A 22,246-nucleotide genomic window follows, 5' to 3' on the forward strand; every position below is an offset into this window, starting at 1 on the left:
AAAACATTGAGGATGAATAAAATATGAACTTTATAGCAATATTATAATGAACCTATAATTATCCCGCTCCTAATGCTGCCTTCGTCTCATTCTCTCTCAGTTTGTTTTACGGAAGGATTCACTTCTATCGCGTCTAACCGTTAGACTGGTATTTTTTTTTTTAATATTACATGAATAGAAATTTATATTTGTAATAGTTTAAAATAAAAATTGTTTTATTATTAATCCTCACCGATATGGCAGCACTACGCTGAATTGATACAGCGTCACCTGACGGCAATAAAATCGCTTCTCCACCTGTTTGCAATTCGTTACGGCGAATATCGAAAGCAACGAGGCGAAATTGTTGCTAAAATAAAAACATCAAAATAGTTCTTATTTGTTCAGATTTAATGTAAATTTGGTTGTATTTGAGAGTTGTTGTCGGAAGCAACAATCGCGGCGATGTCATAAACAGAAAGTTGCATCAAGAAAATAATATAGAAAATTTACCAACGCATAACAGTACAACATTGTGCAACTTCAATAAGATTATAAAAGTAATAAAAAGTGTTCAATATTTCATTCCTTGAAAGTGAATTTGAGTTCAGTGAATGGAGCAAAGCGAAGAACAAAGCGAAAGCTTGGATCAGGGGGCCAACGTATTAGCGACCGTATCAAGAGCGATGGCAATGCGTGAAGAAGCAAATGCGGCGGTAGTAGTGCCACTGGAGTCTGGACAAAATTTGGTTTTGCCCGCAACGTCAGTGTCTGCATCATCAATTGCAACAACAACAACAACAGGCGACATTGCAAATGCAACTGATGCCGTAATCGATCTTTGCAACACTAGCCCAGCCCCTTCTACCTCGAAATCAGCTGCCGCCGCCATAGCCGTAGATAATAGTCCTGAGGAGCAGTCGCAGGGTGGGGAGGACGCGGCCGGACCTTCAACCACAATCGAATGCCCAATATGCCTACAAACTTGTATACACCCCGCCCGTCTGCCATGTGGGCATATCTTTTGTTTCCTGTGCGTGAAAGTAAGTATAATGTGGTATAGAATTCATAAATACAAAATACAAATGCCACTGCCATGTTTTTAGTAGATAAAATGGAAAATAGCCAAATGCACGTCCATACGTTGGCATAAGGCGTATAGTACACTAGCGCATATTTAAATCTTTGAGCGATACGTGAGCTGTTTGGTTGAGTAGCCGCAAGTATTTTGAAAAAAAAAAAAAAAAAAACGCAAGTGTTTTGTGATTACGCTTTTGTTTTACAATACGGAAGTTTAAAAAAAAAGTCGTAATTTCGATTGAGATCCCATAGAATGTGACCAGATTGTATATAGAATGGCAAATTTTAAAATTCTAAATGGAAGGGTAAAAACTTGTGTTCCCTACTAAGCACTTTTTCACCGGCATACAGATATGTATGAACGAATTTTGCGTATTGACTTTCAATGCACTCAATATATTTATTCTCATAACGCTTATAAAGCATTTAAAATTTGCGTGTAAAAAATTGCTTACTGCCGCAGTCACTGGCACGTGCAGGGCAGGCAAACCATTGCTAATTCGACCAGAAATATTTAATTATGCGCACTGCGTATGCAATTTTTGGTTTAAGTTCAAGTTTCGGCATTCGAGTCGATACGACGTCATAGTCTACGCAGTGGTGCTAGTTTTGGACATCCATAGACCGCCGTTCGATGCAGCCAACATGTTTTAATCATAATAACAAACTAACTATTTGCAAAAATTGTTGCTGTGATAAAAGTATTTTAAGACAACAATGAAAGCAACGGATTTGAAGGCTATAGATTGTGGCTATTATCTTACGATACCGCAACAACAAATGAGAAACAAAATTCGGGCTCAACTGTTTGTTTCTTGATTCGGTTTATATCTTGCCAAAATAGTCGCCAACGCTTTTCGACAGCAAATGCTTCTTATGTAGCGATCTTATTTGCAAGTACGTACATATGTGTTCACGTATGTACAGTGAAACCTCCCACAAGCGGACACTCACGGTTCCACAATTTTCGTCCGCTTATGGGGAGTGTCCGCTTATGGGGGTTGAAAAAAAACTCTCAAGTTAAAATTACTATCCCACCTCTTTAAACAATTTTTTTATGTTTTTTTTATGGTACGTTCAGTTTTTTTCATATTTATTGAAAAATATATATGTATGTATGTACATTTTTATATTGGGAACAATGAATATATTTACACATACATTTTTGAGTGAACATATTTATATTTTAGGCTTCAAAAATTCATATACCGTAGTCTGTCGTAGATTTTCCTGTTTATGTTTCAGAAAAAGATTTTCAAGATGACATTCTAAAGTCTTGGCGTATTGGAATCCAGTAATATCGTCTCTTAGAAATTGTTTAATGCGACGCAATTGTTCTAATACTTCAGGATATGACTTGATCTGACTTTCATCCTGGACACATACATGATTTGAGTCTTCGCTTTCTCCATCAGATAATTCCTCAGTATTAATTTCGTCAATGACAACGTTAATATTATTGTCTTCTGTGTTAACAACTTCGTCGATTAACAAAAACTCTTCTGTATACTGACCTTGCTGATTTTCATTTAAAATCTTTATCAAAGCCGCTAGTGTCGATATGGGAATATCATCCTCTGCCTCGAAGTCAGAATATTCAAGCGGAGCTTTTTGAAACCCGGCTTTCGAAAACAATTCTTAATTGTTTCTGCCGTTACGTTGTCCCATGAAGATTTAATAAAACAAACAGCCTCCAAAATGTCAAAAGTTTTTGAAAGTCTGTCCATTGGAATGTCTTCTAATTTTGTCAAAATATGTTTGATTATATGGCATCTGTAATGACACTTAAAATTTTGTATTATACCCTGATCGAGGGGCTGACAAACGGATGTTGTATTAGCAGGTAAAAAGATCAACTTTATGTTATCTAGTTTAATATCTCGAGGGTGAGTTGTAGCATTGTCCAAAAATAATAAAATTTTTCTCTTCTGGCAGCCCATTTTTTTATCAAGCATTTCTAGCCACTCACACATAATTTCACGAGACATCGAAGCTTTCCGGTTTGACTTCCATTCCACTGGCAAACTTCCTATATTGCCTCTTTTAAAGGCGCGTGGGCATGCTGCTTTTTCAATAACCAATGGCTTTTCTTTATCTCCAACCATATTGGCACACAATCCTCGAAATTAACCTCGGAAGATTCCCCACATATTCTTTTGAAAGTCACATTATGACGCCTACGCCATTTCTCCAACCGTCCATTTGACGCAGAAAATTTTTGAATACCTAATCGGCCAGCGATTTCTTTTGCTTTTTCCTTTATAATAATACCCGATATTGGTATATTTTGGCTTCTGGCCTTAACGAACCAATCGAAACTCAAATGGCCAATTTTTGAGCCATCCGCGTTTAAGAACTTTTTCTTTATGTTGACGTTATCACCGCCCATCCATATTCTTTTAATATCTTTTATTTCAACTATTGTCTATCTACTATCTTTGTTGTCCGTGGATTAGAGTATCGCGTCCGCTTATGAGAGGTTTTTATTGTTTGCTTTACACATATGTTCAGTGGTATATTTTGCTTGTCCGTTACCGAGAGGTCCGCGTCGGCTTTCGAGAGGTGATTAGAACAAAAAAAAAATGAGAAAAAGTGTCCGCGTCCGGTTATTAGAGTGTCCGGTTATTAGAGTGGAATTTGTTCTAAAAACACAACATAAAGCTTGGTTCCTCAGTTTTTGTCCGGTTATGGGGAGTGTCCGCTTATTGGAGGTGTCCACAAGGGGAGGTTTCACTGTATATAGTATAACAGAATGACTGGCATTGAAAATGCACTGTTTACGGTGCGAATTGTCTGCGCTCTAAGGTTTTCTCTTAATGAGATACCCAGTCATACTTCTTTATTGTTTTGCTTGGATCTTTGTCTGCTGCATACCCAATTAGAATTAATTGAGTTGAAGAATGTTAGTTTATTTAAGAGTTAATTAATTGTATACATATAAGATTTCGAGGTGCAAGCGAATAGTTTTCCGTTCTTAAAAATTCACAAAAATTATTCGCTCACAAAATAAAAACGAAGTAAACATACCATCGTTTATTGGTCGCATTTTAACAGTATCTGGGTATTACATACAGCTGCGGTCAATATAATAGTAGTGTCCACACAGTGGGAAAGAAATGAAAAAGAAAGATTTTTTTGAGTTGTGTTTATTTTAAAAAAATTATGGCTGTTAACAATAAAATCATGATAGTAAACTAAAAAAAATAATTCATTATAACGATAATCAAATGAAATTTCATACGAACTTCAAAAAAAAATAGTATTGGTTATTGGCGTTTTTACCGAAGACTTTTATTTAACACGTTCACGTCGGCGCACACTGGGGATTTTGCGGAAAAAAGTCAAATTTGCAACATACCACCTACGCAATGTTTAATGGTATTTCTAAATTCCAGAATAGAACCAACAATAAAATCAAAAAGAATTACTAAACTCCGATAGATATGTCAAAGGTATAATTTTTTTATAGTATTGAACTGACTAAGAAAAAACTTCAAAGCCCAAGGTGGTTTTTTTTTCTTTTTGCTTGAGCCGACTTCCAATTTTTTATTTTTCATTTAAGGTACAATATTTTCATATATTTTAGCCGGAAGAACAAAGGCTGTAAAGCATTTGATTATCTATTTATAATTAATTTTACGAAAAAAAAAAAAATCATATTCCTTCATATTCTTGGATCTGCAAGTTGAGCTACATTTACCTACGGTCAGAAACTAGTATCAACGCGTTGCTTAATAAAGTCTCTTTCACTTTTAATCAATTGCAGGTGCCACTAGGCGCCACTGATTATTTTTTGGCAATGATAATAACTAAACGCTTTCTAGTGTGTGCATAATGATAACGAAACACTTTTAATTTTGTTTTGACATTTTGAGGGTAATTCAGAATTATGAACTTACATGTATCCTGTGCGTAAATATTTGCTGGCTTATATTAATAAAAAAAAAAAAAAAAAAAAAAAAAAAAATTTATAAATTTAAAAAAAATTTTTTTTTTTAATTTTTTTAAAAAATAGTTTTTAGACATGTTCTTTTCATACACAAATATATACAACTTCGTTAGTAGTAAAAATGTAAATATTTTTTGGGATGTATACTTTTTTCCGCATCTCTGTACAAAAATCCCCAGTGTGCGGCGCGTACCACCGGTGGCTCGCACAAGTCTGCTTCATGGGGCGGCGCGTTCCACCGGTGGCTCGCACAAGATTGCTTCATGAGGCGGCGTGTACCACCAATGCTACTTTATTAAACGGTACCTATGAGATGAGATGCCATAAATGACTACCCTTATGAAAAAATTTCATTTTATGACCTGCAATCGCTTCCGATAGAGCGAAAAGACTTAAACATTGCCGTCTGTGGGCGAAGACCATGAATAACAGCGCCGGCGGGAACGTGTTAAACAAAAAGAGGTTGTCTGTAAAGTCAGTTTACTGACGATAGTTTAACGTGACAACGTCATAAGAAAATATTGATGGATTGGTTGCATTTTTCAAAAGAAAATTTTAATTTTATTTGTTTGATAGATATTTTGTATGGATATAGAGGAGGAGGTAAATGGAATTGCAATGGAATAGGTCAAGTTACATTTACACAAACGTGAAAAATGACGAAACACTTATCAAATTCATGAAAGATATCTTCAATTTCGATTGTGCATCAGACGTTAATAAGTCAACAACACTAAGAGGCACCATCATCGATTTGCCTTTTTCAAGACACTTTAAACTCGAAACACTCCCTTTCATTTCCTACTTTTTCTATCATCGTCCTATTCTCAACAGAGAAATGGTTCATTACCATGCACACAGGAAGAAGGCATATGCAAATATAAGTATGTGAATTTATATACAAATGCGCATATACATACATATACATACATATATACGCTCACTTAAGTAGGAGAGAGCAAGATGTCGAACGTTGCCGTTCGTTTGCTTTGTCGTTCGTTCCGCGCTTTCGCTTGCAGTTCATTTAAGGTAACGGCAATGATGAAGGTAACGACAAATGAGCAAGGTAACGACAAATAAGCAAGGTAACACTAATGAGCAAGGTAACGACACATTTTTTCGTGCGTGCAGCCGGCTAAATCGAATTATAAGACGTTATCACGTTAAAAACAATAATTATGCCAATAAGTTAATCGATTACATATTCGCCTTTGCTGTTTACAACCTCTTCCCACCTCTCGGCCAATTTGTTGATGCCGTTCCGCCAAAAATCGCCTGGTCTGGTGTCAAAGAAGTTGTCGAGTGTCCAGTTTTTAAGGACCACTTTGTTATCGAAGGTAATATGGTTTGACAGGGAGTGGAAAATATGGTAATCGATCGGTGCCGGCTTAACCCGCGGCTTTGGCGTATCTCCTGGAGCCACCCCCTCTTTTCTTTGCTTCATATTAATGTATAGGCACCATTTATCATCTTCCGTGACAATTCGGTACAAAAAGCGGTACTAATGACCGCGTGTTGCTCGTTCTCACGACAGTCGGTTCTACGTTACCGAAACGATCCGGGTTTATATCCGGCCAAGAACTGTCACTCCAGCAGCATTCCCAGTATGTAAGTATGGGAAATGTTTATGCTGCAACAACAACAACAACTGTTTTGAAAGGGGTTTTCATCATAGATTTTTTTTGGTGGAATATTTTAGTATTTTTGGTTTGTTTAGTTATTAAGAAAAGGCAAAGAGAAGCAATAGCTATTTTAATTGCACAACTTACTGCTAGTAATAGACAGTTGGTTAATAAAATCTAACAAAAATATTATTAGAATTATGTCCACAGAGCCTTCTCTTTGCCGACATCCATTTTATTTAGTTTTTACTTTTACGTTGCTTCTTACATTTGTAATAGAAATTATTATCGATAATACAGAAAACACAGGGAGAGAATTTTGTGTTGTTGTTGTTGTTGTGTGGTTGATCTCGCTTTTTAATTGTGGATTGGGAGTTAAGTTCGAAAAAGTAGATAATCGAGTTATATGTGAACCTATTATAAGTCTCAATTGCATTAATTTTTGCTCAGGTCAGTCATTATTTAATACTTAAAATTGGAGAACTTTATATTGTAGCGGCAAAACAATAGCTTATCGGCATTTTTCTCCATGCATTATATCGGATTTTGGTGCTACTTTTTATAGAGGAGTGTGTCGAAACTCACAAAATATTGTAAATTGCAATAGATAGCAAAAATATAGTTCTAGGATCTTAGTAAACCCTGTCAGTGCGATGTTGTCACCTGTCGTCTTCGTCTACCTCATCTAACGGTAGGCACAGGAAGGAAACTTGCTGTTTCGGCAGGTTGGGTACAGAAGGAGAGGGGTTGTAGATGAGTGAGTTTGATGGGGCATGTGAAAAGGTGGTTAGTATCGTGAGGGACGGCTTCACATGCTGGCCAAAACGTAGTTGTGCCAATGTTACGCAGGTCTCTCGGGGTAGCTGAAGCTCTTCGTCTACAATAGGTGGTTGGACTTCGATAACGGCATTCAGGGTCGGGGTTTAGAAAGTTGCAAGAGTCTCCCGATGAATATCGTTTAGTGTTTGTCTGTATACCGCCCGATCCAGTAGTTGTAATTGTATTTTGTCCTGGATCTCGTCAGTATTGTTAAAGAGATGTCTCCTGACGTGCCTGGTAGGTGGCTCAGGCTCAAGCAAATGTCTGCAGGGGTAATAACTATGGTAACACCCCAGAAGAAACTACTTGCTCAGCATTTTGTTTTGTTCCTTTCCATGGCTGTCCTGATAGCAGTATTTTTGACACGTTTGTAGCTTTATCCATTGCGAAATACTGGTACCAGGCGCTGCGTAATTTATAACCGGCGTGACAGTAAAGTAAACTATCAAAGGTGACGCCCAACATTTTGGGGGTTTTCGCTGTCGGTATTGGTGTGTCATCGACTTTGACCTTTAGCTGTGGTTTGAGCTTCTTCGTGAGGGTCGTCTTGGATTTAGTGGAAGTGGGCGGTTTTTGGTTAAGTCGCGGTTAATTTGGGTGTGTATGGCGGCGAGTACTGTGTACTCTGGCGGAAGCCATGCTGATGTATGGCTGGGGTCAGGTGTTTCGTGCAGAGTGGGAGGATGACCTCAAGAGTCTGCATTTGCCTATAAATTATTGGCGCCTGTGCCAGTTCTTGGTTGAATATCTATAGAGCCGAGTTTATCAGATAACTTAGATCCAACTTTCGTGGAAACTACACTTAGTTGTTTGTTATTTTAGTATTTTAGTCTGTATTCTCGGACCGTTCTAGACGATCTTTGATAGCTTAATTCTTGAAAAGTGTATAATTAAAGGAACATTTTTCTAATAGTGGCAGAGTTTCGTTGTGTCTTGAGTATAGTGCTTGAAAATCAGTTTATGAAATTCTAAGCCGAGTTCGCTGGCGGTTTGTATGTTTACGCAAAATTCTATCTGAGCCTGCGTTTCGTCTTCCTACTCTTCCATATTTTGACCCAATTAGAATGGATGATGGTGCCTATAGAATCCGGTACGATTCCGAACTAAACGATATCACTCCTGAACGAGACAGCAGTGCGTCTTGTTAAAGCCTGCTGACTGTGCCGTGGAGAAAGCGATGGCAGGAAAGCTAATGGACGTGAAGGTTTAAGTCAGACCGAGGAACCGATGGTAGATGCAATGGAAAGCGATCTCAAGGATTTGGGAATACGTACGTAAATACGTAGCAAAAGCTGAAGACCTACCGCTTTGGAGGAGCATTTTGAAGGAAGCTTTGACGCACCCCTCGTTGTAATGCTGTGAAAGAAGAAGAAGTTTTCCATATTCCATTTTTTATATTTTGCATGACTATTTCCAATCGATTACATAAATGCCAACGATTTATTGTTGTGAAATTGAAACTTACTGGTTCTGCTTGTTCTGCGAGTCGTCCTTAGAGACACAACCACATTTCCTTCTCGAGTTCGAGTAGAAGAAGTGAATATCTTGACTTGGGATGGGTCTGCAGATTTCTTAAAAGAACCTGGCTTAGTTGAGGTATTGTGAAGAGTAGAGGACGTAGTGGATTTTAAGATCGATCTCTCTTTCGAATCTTGTCTCATTAATTTCTTTCATTCTTTCTAATATAATTTAATTTTTAATGTTACCATAGCTCCTCCAACTCTTTAATCGTTATTAAATAATAAAAATATTATTATATTGATTATTTGCTCCAGGGCGTCGCTTATAAAAATCGGCGTTGTGCTATGTGTAGACGTGAAATACCGCCTGAATTCCTTGACCATCCTGATCTGGTAAATGGCATCGATGACATTTGTGCAACTAAATCCACCGAAGATGGTTATCAGTGGTTCTACGAAGGAAGAAATGGTAAGTGTCGACATATAAAGAATTCATTTACTCACAAAATTAAGGTAAACTCCCTCAGGCGGTTGGTGGGCATATGATCCGCGCTCTTCCAAGGATATCGAAGAAGCTTATCAGGCGCGCATGCTCAGTACAGGTACGGTTGATCTGGAAGAGGGCTGCCAACATGAGATACTGATTTGCGGCACAATGTATACGATCGACTTTGGCGATATGGTGCAGCATCCATTCGATTATCCCACACGAAAGCGCAAGATCTGTCGCTCGAAGCATATGCCAACCAAAGGCGTAGCTGGAATACTCAAATTTAAATAGAAATAACACGTACATGCACACAACAAATCCACTGCACATAGATACAATATAATAACTTGCTTGTTTGTTCAAATACTCAACTCCTTATTTCTACAAATAAATTTAATCAAATGTTTTTACGTGGAATTTATTAGGTTGGTGGCAATATGACGATCGTACCAGCCAGGATATTGAGGAGGCATTTAAGAAAGGAGAAAAATCCTGTATCATATTGGTCGCTGGCTATGTGTACGTAGTCGACCTGGAAACAATGGTGCAACAACGCCAAAATGAGCCTAGTCGTTGCCGACGGGTTAAGCGTGATCTTGCCACGATACCGAAAAAAGGTGTAGCTGGGTTGCGCATCGAGGGAAACACTGTTATAACCGACTCAAATTTTGCTTCACAAATCTACCAACAACAACAAAGTGTAGCTATAGGTCTTGGTGCCTCGAATACACCAACAGATTCCTCATCAGATCTCAGCCTACCACTAAACTACTATAACATGCGCCACCCGGCCAATGCGAGCGATTTCATTTCAACTATTGCCGCCACTGATGCGGCCATACGTATAGCAAGCGATATAATCGGATCCACATTAGCCCATGCTGATGAACTTTCGCGCAACACAGCAGCAGTAGTGGCTGCTTCAGCTCAACAACACACAGAGGATGATGAACGCACTGCACAACATCAGTTGAGTGGTGAGAATACAGGGAATTATAGTGGCAGCTATCACCCAACGGGTAACAGGGCGACTGGCACCTCCACGTCATCCGGTCATGGGAGTGGCAGCGTGTCTGCTACGGCGCTTGTTGCGCATGGTAGTCGGGAGTTGCTTGATGCAGCCGAAGATCTACTCGATGCGACACAAAATTTGATTTCCGAGGCTGATCAACAGACAATAGATCTGTTTGAGCAAACATTGAACGATTTCCATGCGCTGACATTACGCAACATCATCGACTCGGACAGCGACGAAGAGAATGGCGGTGACGTGGATGGCCGCTATGCACAGCGTCATATACGATTCTAGAAGTGCAAAGGGAAAATTATATAGAATTGAAAACATTCACACATTCACTCATACACACACACACGCAAACAATGTTTGCAATTTGCGTAGGGAAGTGTGCATTTAGGATAAAAGTATTTGGAGCGCGGTGAATTTTACTGTATGTAATTCTGTGTGTACAGAATTGGTTAGCTCAGTAGACAAGGTGTTCTGCCTATAATCATAATACATAAATGTTTGTATGTATGTGTGTGCCGGTGTGTTTAATCCTTAGCGATAATTTAAATACTGAAAATTCTAAGCGAGTTATAATTGATTAATATTTTAGGTTTAGAAATGCAGAAAATGCATCAAAACTAGTATTTACATTATAAATAAACTTAAATGTTCGCTTGTATAGAAAAGTAGTAAATGTATTTAATTGCAATAGAAGAAGAAGAATAACAGAATTGACAACTAAAAGACATGTACCTGGCAAACGTAAATATTTTGAGCATTCAAAGTCGCTATTTCCTAGTTTGGACAAAATGAAGATGTCATAAATAGCAGCTGTAAGGTATTTCATCTATAATAAAGTTTACCAAGCTGAAAAATAAAGATATATGCAAAAAATTAAAAGTGTAGAAGTGTAGAGTCTCTCCGGTTCGAAAAAACGGCCAATAATATTATTTTTATGAATAACAAACACAAGAAATGCTTACCTACAAAAATATCGTCGGCTGCAACTCATTAAACATATTCTAAATATTTAGCTAAGAAAAATACAATATTACATACATACATACATAACTTATAGGGTGTAGAGAATATGTAGTGTAGATGAAAAACAAGTTGTTAATTACATTGACACGCAATAATGCTTCCAATAGATTTTTTTTTTAAATATGAAGTGATCTCTAAAATTGATTCAGAAAATCATTATGATCCACGATATATGGGTCTATCTGCAGTACAAGAAGAGTCTGAATTCATATCCGGCCAAGGGCTAACGTTCGAGCAGCATTTCCTAAACCTTTATGCTGTTAGAGCAACAACGACCGACGTAGGTCACAGTAGCAGCAGCATTCCTCAAAAGTGTTTATTCTATGACAACACATCGATTGCTGTGTTTTTTCAACTGTTCTTGGCCAGATGCACGGAATTCGGGAATTTCTCCATGTACTGCCCCCTGCATGAGCTTTAAGGTGCTTTCCAAAGTAAGCAGGTATTTTTTTTAAATAAGCAGCTCCTTTTTGATTTAATCCCAAATAGTTTTCCTTCCAAACAATACAACAATTTTCACGGTCTAAAAGCAAATTGCGGCCGCCGTAGCCGAATGCGTTGGTGCGTGACTACCATTCGGAATTCAGAGAGAACGTAGGTTCGAATCTCGGTGAAACATCGAAATGAAGAAAAACATTTTTCTCATAGCGGTCGCCCCTCGGCAGGTAATGGCAAACGTGCGAGTGTATTTCTGCCATGAAAAGCTCCTCATAAAAAATATCTGCCGTTCGGAATCGGCTTGAAACTGTAGGTCCATCCTCCATTTGTGGAACAACATCAAGACGCACACAACAAATAGGAGGAGGAGCTCGGCCAAACTCCCGAAAGGGGTGTACGCGCCAAATATATATATAAAAGCAAATTAAATGAATGTTTTGATCATTCGCCGCGATGTTCATCACGATTGTCAAAATCACCAAGCGTGAAAATCAAACGAATACGGTTAGCATATGATAGTAAGCTACTACAACAATAACAACAACAGTTAACAGTTAAAAGTCGTTAAACCGATATTGCCAGTGCCAATGTAGTTTTTTCTTTGATGTTTAAAAATGTATATAAAATTTTACATTAACGATTTGGCTTGTGAAATGAGGTCTTGATGGCCAAAGCCTGTAACTTGAATGCAAATCAGAGTACCCATCACTTTTTACTCCATTTTTTTTTCGTTTTGATTTTGGCTCACCTGATGCATTTATACGGCGCTCTGGGGCTTACATAAAGTTAAAAACAGAACTGAATTTTAGTGCTTCGCTCGATGCTGATTTTAATACCGATGACAGATGCGCAATAATAGCGCTTCATTAGCATTTGAAAAAATTGTTCACCTTCAAATTCCAAAAAACTTAAAAAAATCTTTATTTCAAATCTGTAAAAGAAGAAGTTTTAAAGATTTGTAAAACAGCACACATTTTGAACTGCTTATATTGAAGCATTTTCCATTTTTTTTTTTTGATAATCTTTTTTTGTATTGGGTAATCATTCCATCAACAGTTTTATGGCAATATCTCATAATTCCAATTCATGAGATGAACACCGTTGTTCCCATAAATCTTTAGCATCCTTGACCATTTTTTTGTTGCTTTCTGCAAAGCTTTGATTGTACAAAGTTCAGCACTTTTCAATTGGTCTTAGGTTACGACAATTTGGTGGACTTGTATCAAGAGTTCATCATTTGTGTGGTACTCTTCAGTTAATGTCATATTTTTTCCAAATATTCCTTGATATATACGAGGGCTGTTTTTTTCATTTTTCGACATAGTCTCTGCTTAGACTTACACACTTCATCCAATGCTGATCTATTTTGTTGATCCCTTCCAAATAATAAGATCTCTCTAAGTTTGAAAAATAGCCATTCATTTCTGCTATCACCTCTTCATTTGCATAAAATCTTTTCCCCGTTAGCCATTTCTTCTAATTGGGGAACAAATAGTCTGATTGAGAATGTTAAACGAGTTGGAACTCTATTTGCATTAATTTTGAAACGTGAGCTGGGGCATTATCGTGATCGAAAAAGAAAATGACTAGACTTTCGCGACTCAAACGAATGCCAAACACAAATAAATATTCCGATCTGGCTAAAATTTGGGGAGTGCTTTTCCAAGAGATGCTACTAACTAAACGTAATCTCAATACGGGCCAGTACTGCCATCTTAGCTTGGCTGAATTTTCGACTTAAACTTTTCGTGCATACTCGCCCACGAATTCGCAGTAGAAACTAATGATCTGGAAGCTGCTAAAAATCATGGCTGAGTAATTTTTGAAATGATCTTGGAACACGAAAAATTTAAGGGGGGAGCCTGGTTTATAAGGTCAAAAAAATCAATTTTTTTTTTCGTTTTAAGCGATTCCTAATATATTTCAGAATATTCACACAAAGTTACAGAGCCTAATTCTCAATATTTCCGTAGATACAAAGCCAAAGGTAGACGAGCGTTAGGTAGTTACGCTGTGACCGGACAGCTATAGTACAAACTTTATCTTCTTTTCTCGACTTTTCATTTTTATGATTTCTTTGAATTGGCGTACATGAATGAAAAAAAACTAATGAACCTTTTGAAATGAATCATAGCTTGCTCCCTTCAGTATTAAATTCTCTTCTATTTGAACTAACAAAATAGATTAAAAAAAAATTTTCAAGATTTTTATACCAAGTTGAAGTGAATTTTTTTTTTTATAGAAAGGCATTTTTTTCTTTAAAACCTCCAAAAAGTTGTAATTTTAGAATTTCTCTCAGTTTTCTTAATTCATCTAGAATAAAAAATCATGATAATTAGAAATCCATTTGAATTTTTTGCAGCGTAGCAGCGCTCTACTAATTTCTATGTTAAACATTTTTTTCAACTTATTTTAACCAGTACAAAAATTTTTTAAACTTTTTAAATGTTCATTAAAAGATAGAAAAAACTTTGCAGTGCTAAATTAATTTTTTCCTTAAAAAAAAAATCGCAAAGAGATGCAATTTTTAGACGTCATAAACCAGGCTCCCCCCTTAAAAACGGTACCTTTCCATTAATATTGAAGCTTCATAATTAACAAAAATAAATAAAAAATAAAAAAATGATTGCATTAAATTTAGGTACAAATTTATTCCATTTATTTTTTAATTATTGCATAAAATGTTGGTACAAATGCATTCCTTAGCCGTTCTTTCTTGCCGTTCTTTCTTTTTCGTTTGATTACTTTGGAACGCACCTTGTAAAACACGCTACACTATAAATAAATGTATAAGCGCATTTTGTTTTGCATTACTGTTGCATTACTACCATAGATACTATTGCAGGCATTAATTGATACTAAGTACATACATACGTACATATAAATAGGCCCATGCATACATCTATTCTACTAAATATATAAATTAGCTAGTTATACATATATACCATTATTATAGAAATTGCCAAGTGTGTAATAGTAGAAATAATGTTAGTAATAATAATTATTAAGCAAAACATGCATTTTGCCTGATGAGCTGTTGTAGTATCATAGTACTTACTTATACATGCATACCATACATATTCAAATATTAATCATGCACATACATATATACATTTATACATATATACCTACATATATATATATATATTTTAATAATCAACTAATAATTGTGTTAATTTCTTATTTCTTAATCATAGGCGTGAATCGTTCCTTCCACCTTTTCCTATCCGTGCAATACATTCTCAAAGATTGCGTCATCAGTATATTGGAATTTTACAAATCCCTACTGATACCCAACTACTGTGTACAAAACTAAAACAAAAAACAAAAGCCACTTGTTGTCCACTACAAATATCCCGTTATACATGTAGTAGTCGTAAGTCTAATTTATCACTCAATAATACAGATTAGTAAAATAATTTACCATAAAGCATAAAAACTAGTTGAAGAAGAAGAGCACGGAGAACTAAACGCGCATACGCATTTGATTCATATAACAGAGCGGTCTCTCACACCTGTGTATGTATGCCATTCTCGTACTAAAATGATGCAAATTTCTAAATCATTTTTCAAACTCATAAAATCAATTTTTACTAAATTTTAATATTTCATATACTATAACTTTGCATACCTTTCTCCCGACTTACTTACGTATATTTTCAGCACAGCAAGATTTTGATTTTTAGACTAAGCAGAAAATTATTTTTTATAAAATCACATACACAGATTATATAAAGCAATAAAAGTAGACACCAACGTGTATTTGGCATATAGGACTGCCCTAGTTGTCATCAAGCTTAATTTTCTTTTTGTCCTGTACTGTTTTGATCACACATTAGCACCTGCCTACCTTTGAACTTCATACATGCCTACAGCGTCTGTGGACTTTTGGCAAAGCAACTCATTTGATTTTAGCAGCTTTTGCTTTTTTGACGTTCCGATGCGATTTTTAAAATTTAAAGTCCCTTAAATGCGATCAAATCAGATTCGAATTAGAAAAACAAAATTTGATCTTTCCCAGTAGAGCGGGACTGATAGTTCGAGTACTTCTGAAGTATACGATTACTCGCCATTGTGCGCTATATTTCTGTGCATAAGCATAAATTCTAAACGGGATTTCAGAATATTTATTCCTCAAACCTTCTAAAGAAGCAAGAAGATGCTACAAAAAAACGTTTAAAACTCGTGAAATAGTTTGGCGAAAAAAAGATCCATTATTTTCAAGGTAGATGACTCTGGTGATCGATATCTTGTAAAGTAAAAATCAAAATATTTAAAGTTTATGCTCGTTGCCAATTTAATATTTCACACTAAAAAAATTATTTTGTTGTTTTTTGTTTTTTCCATTCAGTTGTGAGTTACAGAATGTTAACAATGGAAGCCAAGAAAGAGAAAATTCAATTCGGTACATTTTACAGTTTTTCTTTGATAAAAGCGCAAATGCAAGCCAGGTTGAATGTCGCTGATATTGGGAATGGCGTTTGTTGTGCTAATACTGTAACAGCTATTTACGTGCAATTTTGGTTTCATCGATTCCGTTCAGGCATTTTTGATGTTAAAGAAAATATCGAAAAATGTCAATAAAATCACAGAAATAATCGAAGTTGACCGGCATGTTAGTAATCGTAGTATCGCCCAGGAGCTAAAATTCGACCATAAATCAGTTTTAAACCATTTACGCAATTTACCCTTGATCAAAACGCTCCCGGAATATATTCAGTAAATTAAAACTGGGTAAGACTCCGTCAGAAAATATGAGATTTGCAAGTGGTCTTTCGATTTCTTTGAAATTTTGGGAAATATTAGTTCTAGGTAAGATACATTCGAGCCTAAAAGGATTTTGAAAAATTGAGTCATCTACGCCATGTTGAAAATCGGGACCGTGTTTTTTTCAAAAATCAATATTTCTTGAACCGTTGGATGGATTTCAATGCAATTTACAGACAATATAGAAACAAATAAGTAGTTTAAATTAGTATTATGTTAAAAAAAAAATTTCGAAATTTTGACCAAAAAAAAGTCAAACAAATTTTTTGAATCAATTTTTAGTTGATTTGGCCAGTTTTTTAGATTTTCTGTTATACACGTAACGATTCCTTATGATTTAACCTTTATTTTGAAAAACAAAATTTTATGGTGTCTATAATAGTTCTCGAGATATTGCGATTTTAGTGGAAGCGCGCACCGTGAAGTTCGCGGTTACGCAGCGCGGGAGTAGAAAAACGCGCATAGACCTGCAGCAGTCTGCTCCAGTCACTTCATACGCGAACCGTGCGTGCGCGCTTCCACTAAAATCGCAATATCTCGAGAACTATTATAGACACCATAAAATTTTTTTTCATGTCCTTTGGGACCAACTTGGCAACAGCACGGCGCAAACCGAAATCATTAACTGCAATGTCCTGACCGGATGCATAAGCAATGTTCAAGTGCTCTGTCAGCTCTCTTATGGTTAGTTTGCGGTTATTGATAAACTTATCTTTCACTTTATTCATGTTTTCATCAGTTTTCGATATCGACGGCTTGCTGCCACAAAGGACGTCATCCTCGATAGACTCACGATCACCTCTGAAGCGTTTATGCTTCTCCCTTTAGAGTATCATTACCGAAACATTTTCCCAACATTTCTAAGGTTTTCACACCATTGAATCCATTTTAACGCAAAATTTATTACAAACTCGATGTTGCTAAACTTATAAAAATCCGAAACACGTGCAGAGGTAGATTTATTCAAGACGGCGCAACTTTTACAAATGTCAAGCAATGGCGATCAAATTTTGGTAGGAATGTTAACTACAGATGTGTCAACATAACCAGAGAAACAAAACTCAAATCAGTTTGCTAAGAGCATCACCGGGCGATTGCTCCGGAACTTTTTAATCAAGTTGGTATTACCAAAAAGCAATATGTGAGGGATACTTTTTTCTTGGACCCATTTTAACACAGAATTACAAAGAATATAATTGACTGCACTGCATATGACGAAATATTATTTTGCAAAAAAATGCCGTTTATCGGAGCAGAAAAAGCAACAAATGTCAGCTATTCATCCAAAGTTAGAAAGTATTCTTCTCATTTTTCCCCTGAAAAATAATTAAGCGGCACAAAATCAAAAAATCTCATACATATACTCGTATTGAGTCAAGATCGTTTCAAGAGCAGTAATGTTTTTTTTCTCGCGTTGAAATATCTCCCGTTTTGTTCCCTAATGCATGCTGAAGGAGTACAAGTTCAAAAAAATTTGTTTAATACTTCTACATCTTGTCAAAGTATGTTGAAATATATGGGATGCTCATAAAATAGTCTTCAACTAAAAACACCAAAATCGAAAAATTTTGAATTTGTTAAAATTTTGTTCAAATATCTGACAAAAAGGTCATAAGAATTTCGCTAATTCAGGAATTCGAAGCAAATTTGAAGCCGATTTGTTCGTGTCTAGTTGACTTAGTAAATATTTTTAGTGAATACTTACCAAACATACCAGGTGTACAGTCAGCGTCAAATTAATAGCACATTTGATTTTTTATTTTTAATTTTACATATGTTACGAATGATAAATTTAGATTCATACAGTTCCAATATATATGTAATAATATATTTAAAAATAGTGTTTATGGACAACCAAAATTAGTAGCTCTTCATTAAAGTGAAAAAAATTATTTTCGTAGTGCGTCAAAAATATAGCACATTATTCCATAAATGTTTCCAGTAAGTTTTAAACACATAACAATAATAAATAAAAAAAAAACTTATTCTAATAATGATTGACCCTCCATTTTTCTTTATGACTTCAGTCATGCGATTTGGAAGTAATTTAAATAGTTTCTTAATATATATTACTTTTGCGGAATCTCGTCCCACTGTGCTAAAATGCTGCTTTTAAGTTCGTCAATACTATCATACTGACGATTTTCGGAGTAAACCTATCTCGCAAGAGATCCCCAACAATTTTCAATTTTGTTTAGGTCAGGAGATCGGGAGGGCTACTTCAAAATATTAATGTTTTTTTCGTTGAAAAATTGTTTTACAATTTTTGCTGTATGCACTGCTGCGTTATCCTGCTGGAAAATTAGGGAACCTTTTGTAACATGATGGCCACGGTTTACCACTTCGTTGCCAATCAGATTTATGTAGTCTCTGCTGTTCATTCTTGAAGGTAGAAATTTAATTTCACTCCTTCCACGATAACCATTCCCGGCCCATATCATGACACATCCTCCTCCATGTTGGCGACGGCTCAAAACCTTAGGCTCCTTCCGCAAGTCGTGGTAATAGTAATCCCAACATCCGGTTCATCTAAATTGAACTTTTTTTCGTCAGTAAACATAACACGCCGCCAACGTTTATTCCACTTAATGTGCTCTTCTGCAAATTGTAATCTTTCTTGCCGCTGCGTCGCTGTTAGTGGTGGCTTCCTTTGAAGTTTTTTGCGTTGGATAGTTTCAGATTTTTGCAAAAATCTTTGTACATTAAGTACACGTGTTTCAACACCAGCTGCTTCTGCAATTTTCTTGGCAGTGAGGTCAGAATTGGATGCAACACGCAAAATCGCTCGCTCTTGTCTAGTCGTAATTGATTTTGGGCGGCCTCCGGAATGAGCTTTTCCATAATTCTCGGGATCTTTTAATAAATTTGAAATTACTTTACGGCTTCTATTTAATTGTTTTGCAATTTCACTTATTTTTGCTTTGTTTTTATGCAAATTTAGAGCCACTTTCACTTCTGCGCTATTAAGCTGCGTTCCTCGCCCCATTGTTATCAATAAATGTTGTTTTTATCTTTATTGTACAAAATAAACACGTTTTTGGCGAAACAAAATTATTTTCCACATTTAACGACTGTCCATCAATAACTACGAATTATTTTGTGCAAATGTGCTATCATTTTGACGCACCGATTTCACACATTTTTCAGATAACGGTAGTTTAACTAAAAAATATTTACCGCTATGCCGCTCAAAATGAGCAAGTGGACACATTTAACTCTTACATTGCAAAACAAAAAGAATAACAAAAGGAATACAAACATATTGAAGCAATTTTTAGTTTATTTGTGATTGTGCTATCATTTTCACGCTGACTGTATATATGTATGTGACCCTCGCTGGAAATATATGAATGTGCAATTTTTTAAAAATCTTGCATAAGCATCCAAGTGAACCAGGGGAACCTATTACAAGTCAACATTGTCGGAGCGCTTCACCGAGGAGTTTTTGTGGCAGACACCACTCTTTGCGACTTATGCACCAAACTTAGCTCCACATACTTGCCGGCCAATGTGTAAAAGGAAACGATTAATAGTTTGGCTCAAAAAACGAACTTATTTTTGGCGGGACTTTCTAAAATTGTATGAGAAATGGGAAAATACGAGGGTTAGAAAATACATACTTTTGAAAAGTCCGTGCAAAAATAAAATTTACTAATTTGCTTGCCTTTCTTATTTTTCGACATAGTTTTCTTTTTGCTTATATATATCGACTAGGTAGAACGCTGTTCGAGCTTGTGATCCCCCGAATAATAGGAGTTTTCCAAGTCTGAAAAACACCCATTGCTCACTGCAATTATCGCCTCGTTTGAATAAAATCTTTTTTCCGCCAGCCATTTCTTCAAATTGGTGAACAAATAGTAGTCCTAAGGATTCGACAGAGCCAATTCTGGTGAATAGGGGCATGTGAAACTAGTTGGAACTCTATTTCCATTAATTTTGCGATCACAACTGTTGAGGCGTGAGCTGGTGCTTTGTCGTGATGGAAACGGAAAATCACTCGACTTCCTCGATTCAAACGAATGCCAAACACAAAAAAATTACCGATCTGTCTGAAACTTGGTGTGTATTTTTTCAAGAGATGCTACTAACTAAACATAATCTCAATACGCGCCAGTAGTGCCATCTCTGTGACTTTGCATGAACGGTTCAAATGACACCCTTATGTAATTAACAAAAGCATAACTCTTTAATTAAGATATTTGCTAACATTTTCGTAAATTAAAGGGTACATACTACTGTATTTATCAATTTAAAAAAATCCGCTTTCATAGTTCAAATATTTCATTAAAATCAAGTTATTTAGCGTTTCACACGCTTTGGCAGAGTTTTATAGATATTTTTTCGAACTAAATCAATAAAATAAACTAACTACATATTTATAGCTGCTTGTGGATGTAAACTCTTGAAACAAACGCACTTTCTCTTACTTACATGCATAAATACATAATAGCTGCCAGTGGTTTTTGTGCGTGCGCATGTTCACTTAGCTTCATAAATTCGATGCAGCAGTAGTATGTACTCGTACTAACCACCTCTATCTGGAAAGAAATACTGCCGATCGTTTCATGTCTTCTATTGCATTGCCTTCATTCCATGCGTGTTTTGTTTGTTATTCGATAATTCATGGACCTTCTTTTTAAAATCATTTTTAACAAATCGGAAAATAGCACAAACGCCTGTGCAAAATTTATAGTAAAGCATTTGAGATCCTTTGATCTTCCAAATATGACATTTTTTTGATTCCTTTGTTTGATTGTTTTACAGAGACAAAAAACACATTCAGCATTTGTTCGAAAGGTTTGAAAGCAACGGCTGCTACTTAACAAAAGTATGCTTGGTTTTTTCGAAATATGTACGATTGAAATAAATTAAAAGTTAAATTGAATATAAAAGAATTGAAATAAAAATTAACAGAGATACTGCAAATAATGGATTAAATTTATGGGTCGGGTTTGGTATAATGCTACGAGGGCAATTTTGGGTAAAGTAAATATAATGATTTTTTTAAGAAGCTTGGTAGAGATGTTAGGGAGTGGATCCTGAACAACCCTTATAATTGGAAACATTGCGAAAATAATACATAGATTTACCTTCAAAGTGTTCTTTCAAAAAATTCATCGGAAGAAGATGGCTGAAGACATGCTTGAGCAAGTGAATTCGGACCCAACGTTTGCCGAGCGCATCATAACAGGTGATGAGACGTGGGTATATGAGTTTGACATACAAATCAGTCAACAGGCGGCTGAATAGCGCTATCCACATGAGCCAAAACCCAAAAAACCACTTGAAAGTCAGTCAAAAGAGAAAGTCATGCTACTCGTTTTCTTTGATTATCATGGTGTTGTGCACTTGGAATTCGTTCCAAATGGTTCCACGGTATATAAAGAATATTATTTGGAAGTTATGCGACGTTTGAGAGGGAATGTGCGTAGGAAACAGCCAGATTTGTGGAAAGAAAACTCATGGATCTTGCACCATGATAACGCGCCGTCTCACAAGGCTGATATTGCGAACACTTTTTCGACCAAAAACTCGACAAATATCATCGAACAACCACCGTATTCATCGGATTTAGCGCCCTGTCACTTTTTC

At 36.1% G+C, this 22,246-nt stretch overlaps 1 protein-coding gene across 4 annotated transcripts; it reads left to right on the plus strand.

Moving 5' to 3' along the window:
- Nucleotides 1–324: 324 nt before the first annotated feature.
- LOC129240340 (E3 ubiquitin-protein ligase rnf146) lies at nucleotides 325–21,569 on the plus strand. 4 transcript variants are annotated; one of them, XR_008582064.1, is made up of 5 exons: nucleotides 325–1,022; nucleotides 9,225–9,378; nucleotides 9,825–10,376; nucleotides 15,085–15,263; nucleotides 21,419–21,569. XR_008582064.1 is itself a non-coding variant. In XM_054876087.1 (4 exons), the coding sequence occupies exons 1-4, from the start codon at nucleotides 594–596 to the stop codon at nucleotides 15,201–15,203; spliced, it is 1,254 nt and encodes a 417-aa protein (XP_054732062.1). In that variant the 5' UTR covers nucleotides 325–593; the 3' UTR covers nucleotides 15,204–16,590. The 4 variants fall into 4 exon arrangements, 2 of the variants coding, with proteins under 2 accessions (XP_054732062.1, XP_054732061.1); XR_008582065.1 differs by lacking the exon at nucleotides 21,419–21,569 and adding an exon at nucleotides 15,319–16,590; XM_054876087.1 differs by lacking the exon at nucleotides 21,419–21,569 and having other exon boundaries at nucleotides 15,085–16,590.
- Nucleotides 21,570–22,246: the final 677 nt, after the last annotated feature.

This window comes from Anastrepha obliqua, chromosome 3, assembly GCF_027943255.1.
Source record: "Anastrepha obliqua isolate idAnaObli1 chromosome 3, idAnaObli1_1.0, whole genome shotgun sequence".
NCBI classification, from domain to species: Eukaryota; Metazoa; Arthropoda; class Insecta; order Diptera; family Tephritidae; genus Anastrepha; species Anastrepha obliqua.

What these genes read in the sequence shown, in the direction of transcription:
- LOC129240340 (XM_054876086.1), top strand. Translation starts at nt 594, where the DNA reads ATGGAGCAAAGCGAAGAACAAAGCGAAAGCTTGGATCAGGGGGCCAAC. An exon ending in TTTGTTTCCTGTGCGTGAAA is followed by an intron (nt 1,023 to 9,224) that starts GTAAGTATAATG and finishes TATTTGCTCCAG; the next exon opens with GGCGTCGCTTATAAAAATCG. An exon ending in GTTCTACGAAGGAAGAAATG is followed by an intron (nt 9,379 to 9,824) that starts GTAAGTGTCGAC and finishes GGAATTTATTAG; the next exon opens with GTTGGTGGCAATATGACGAT.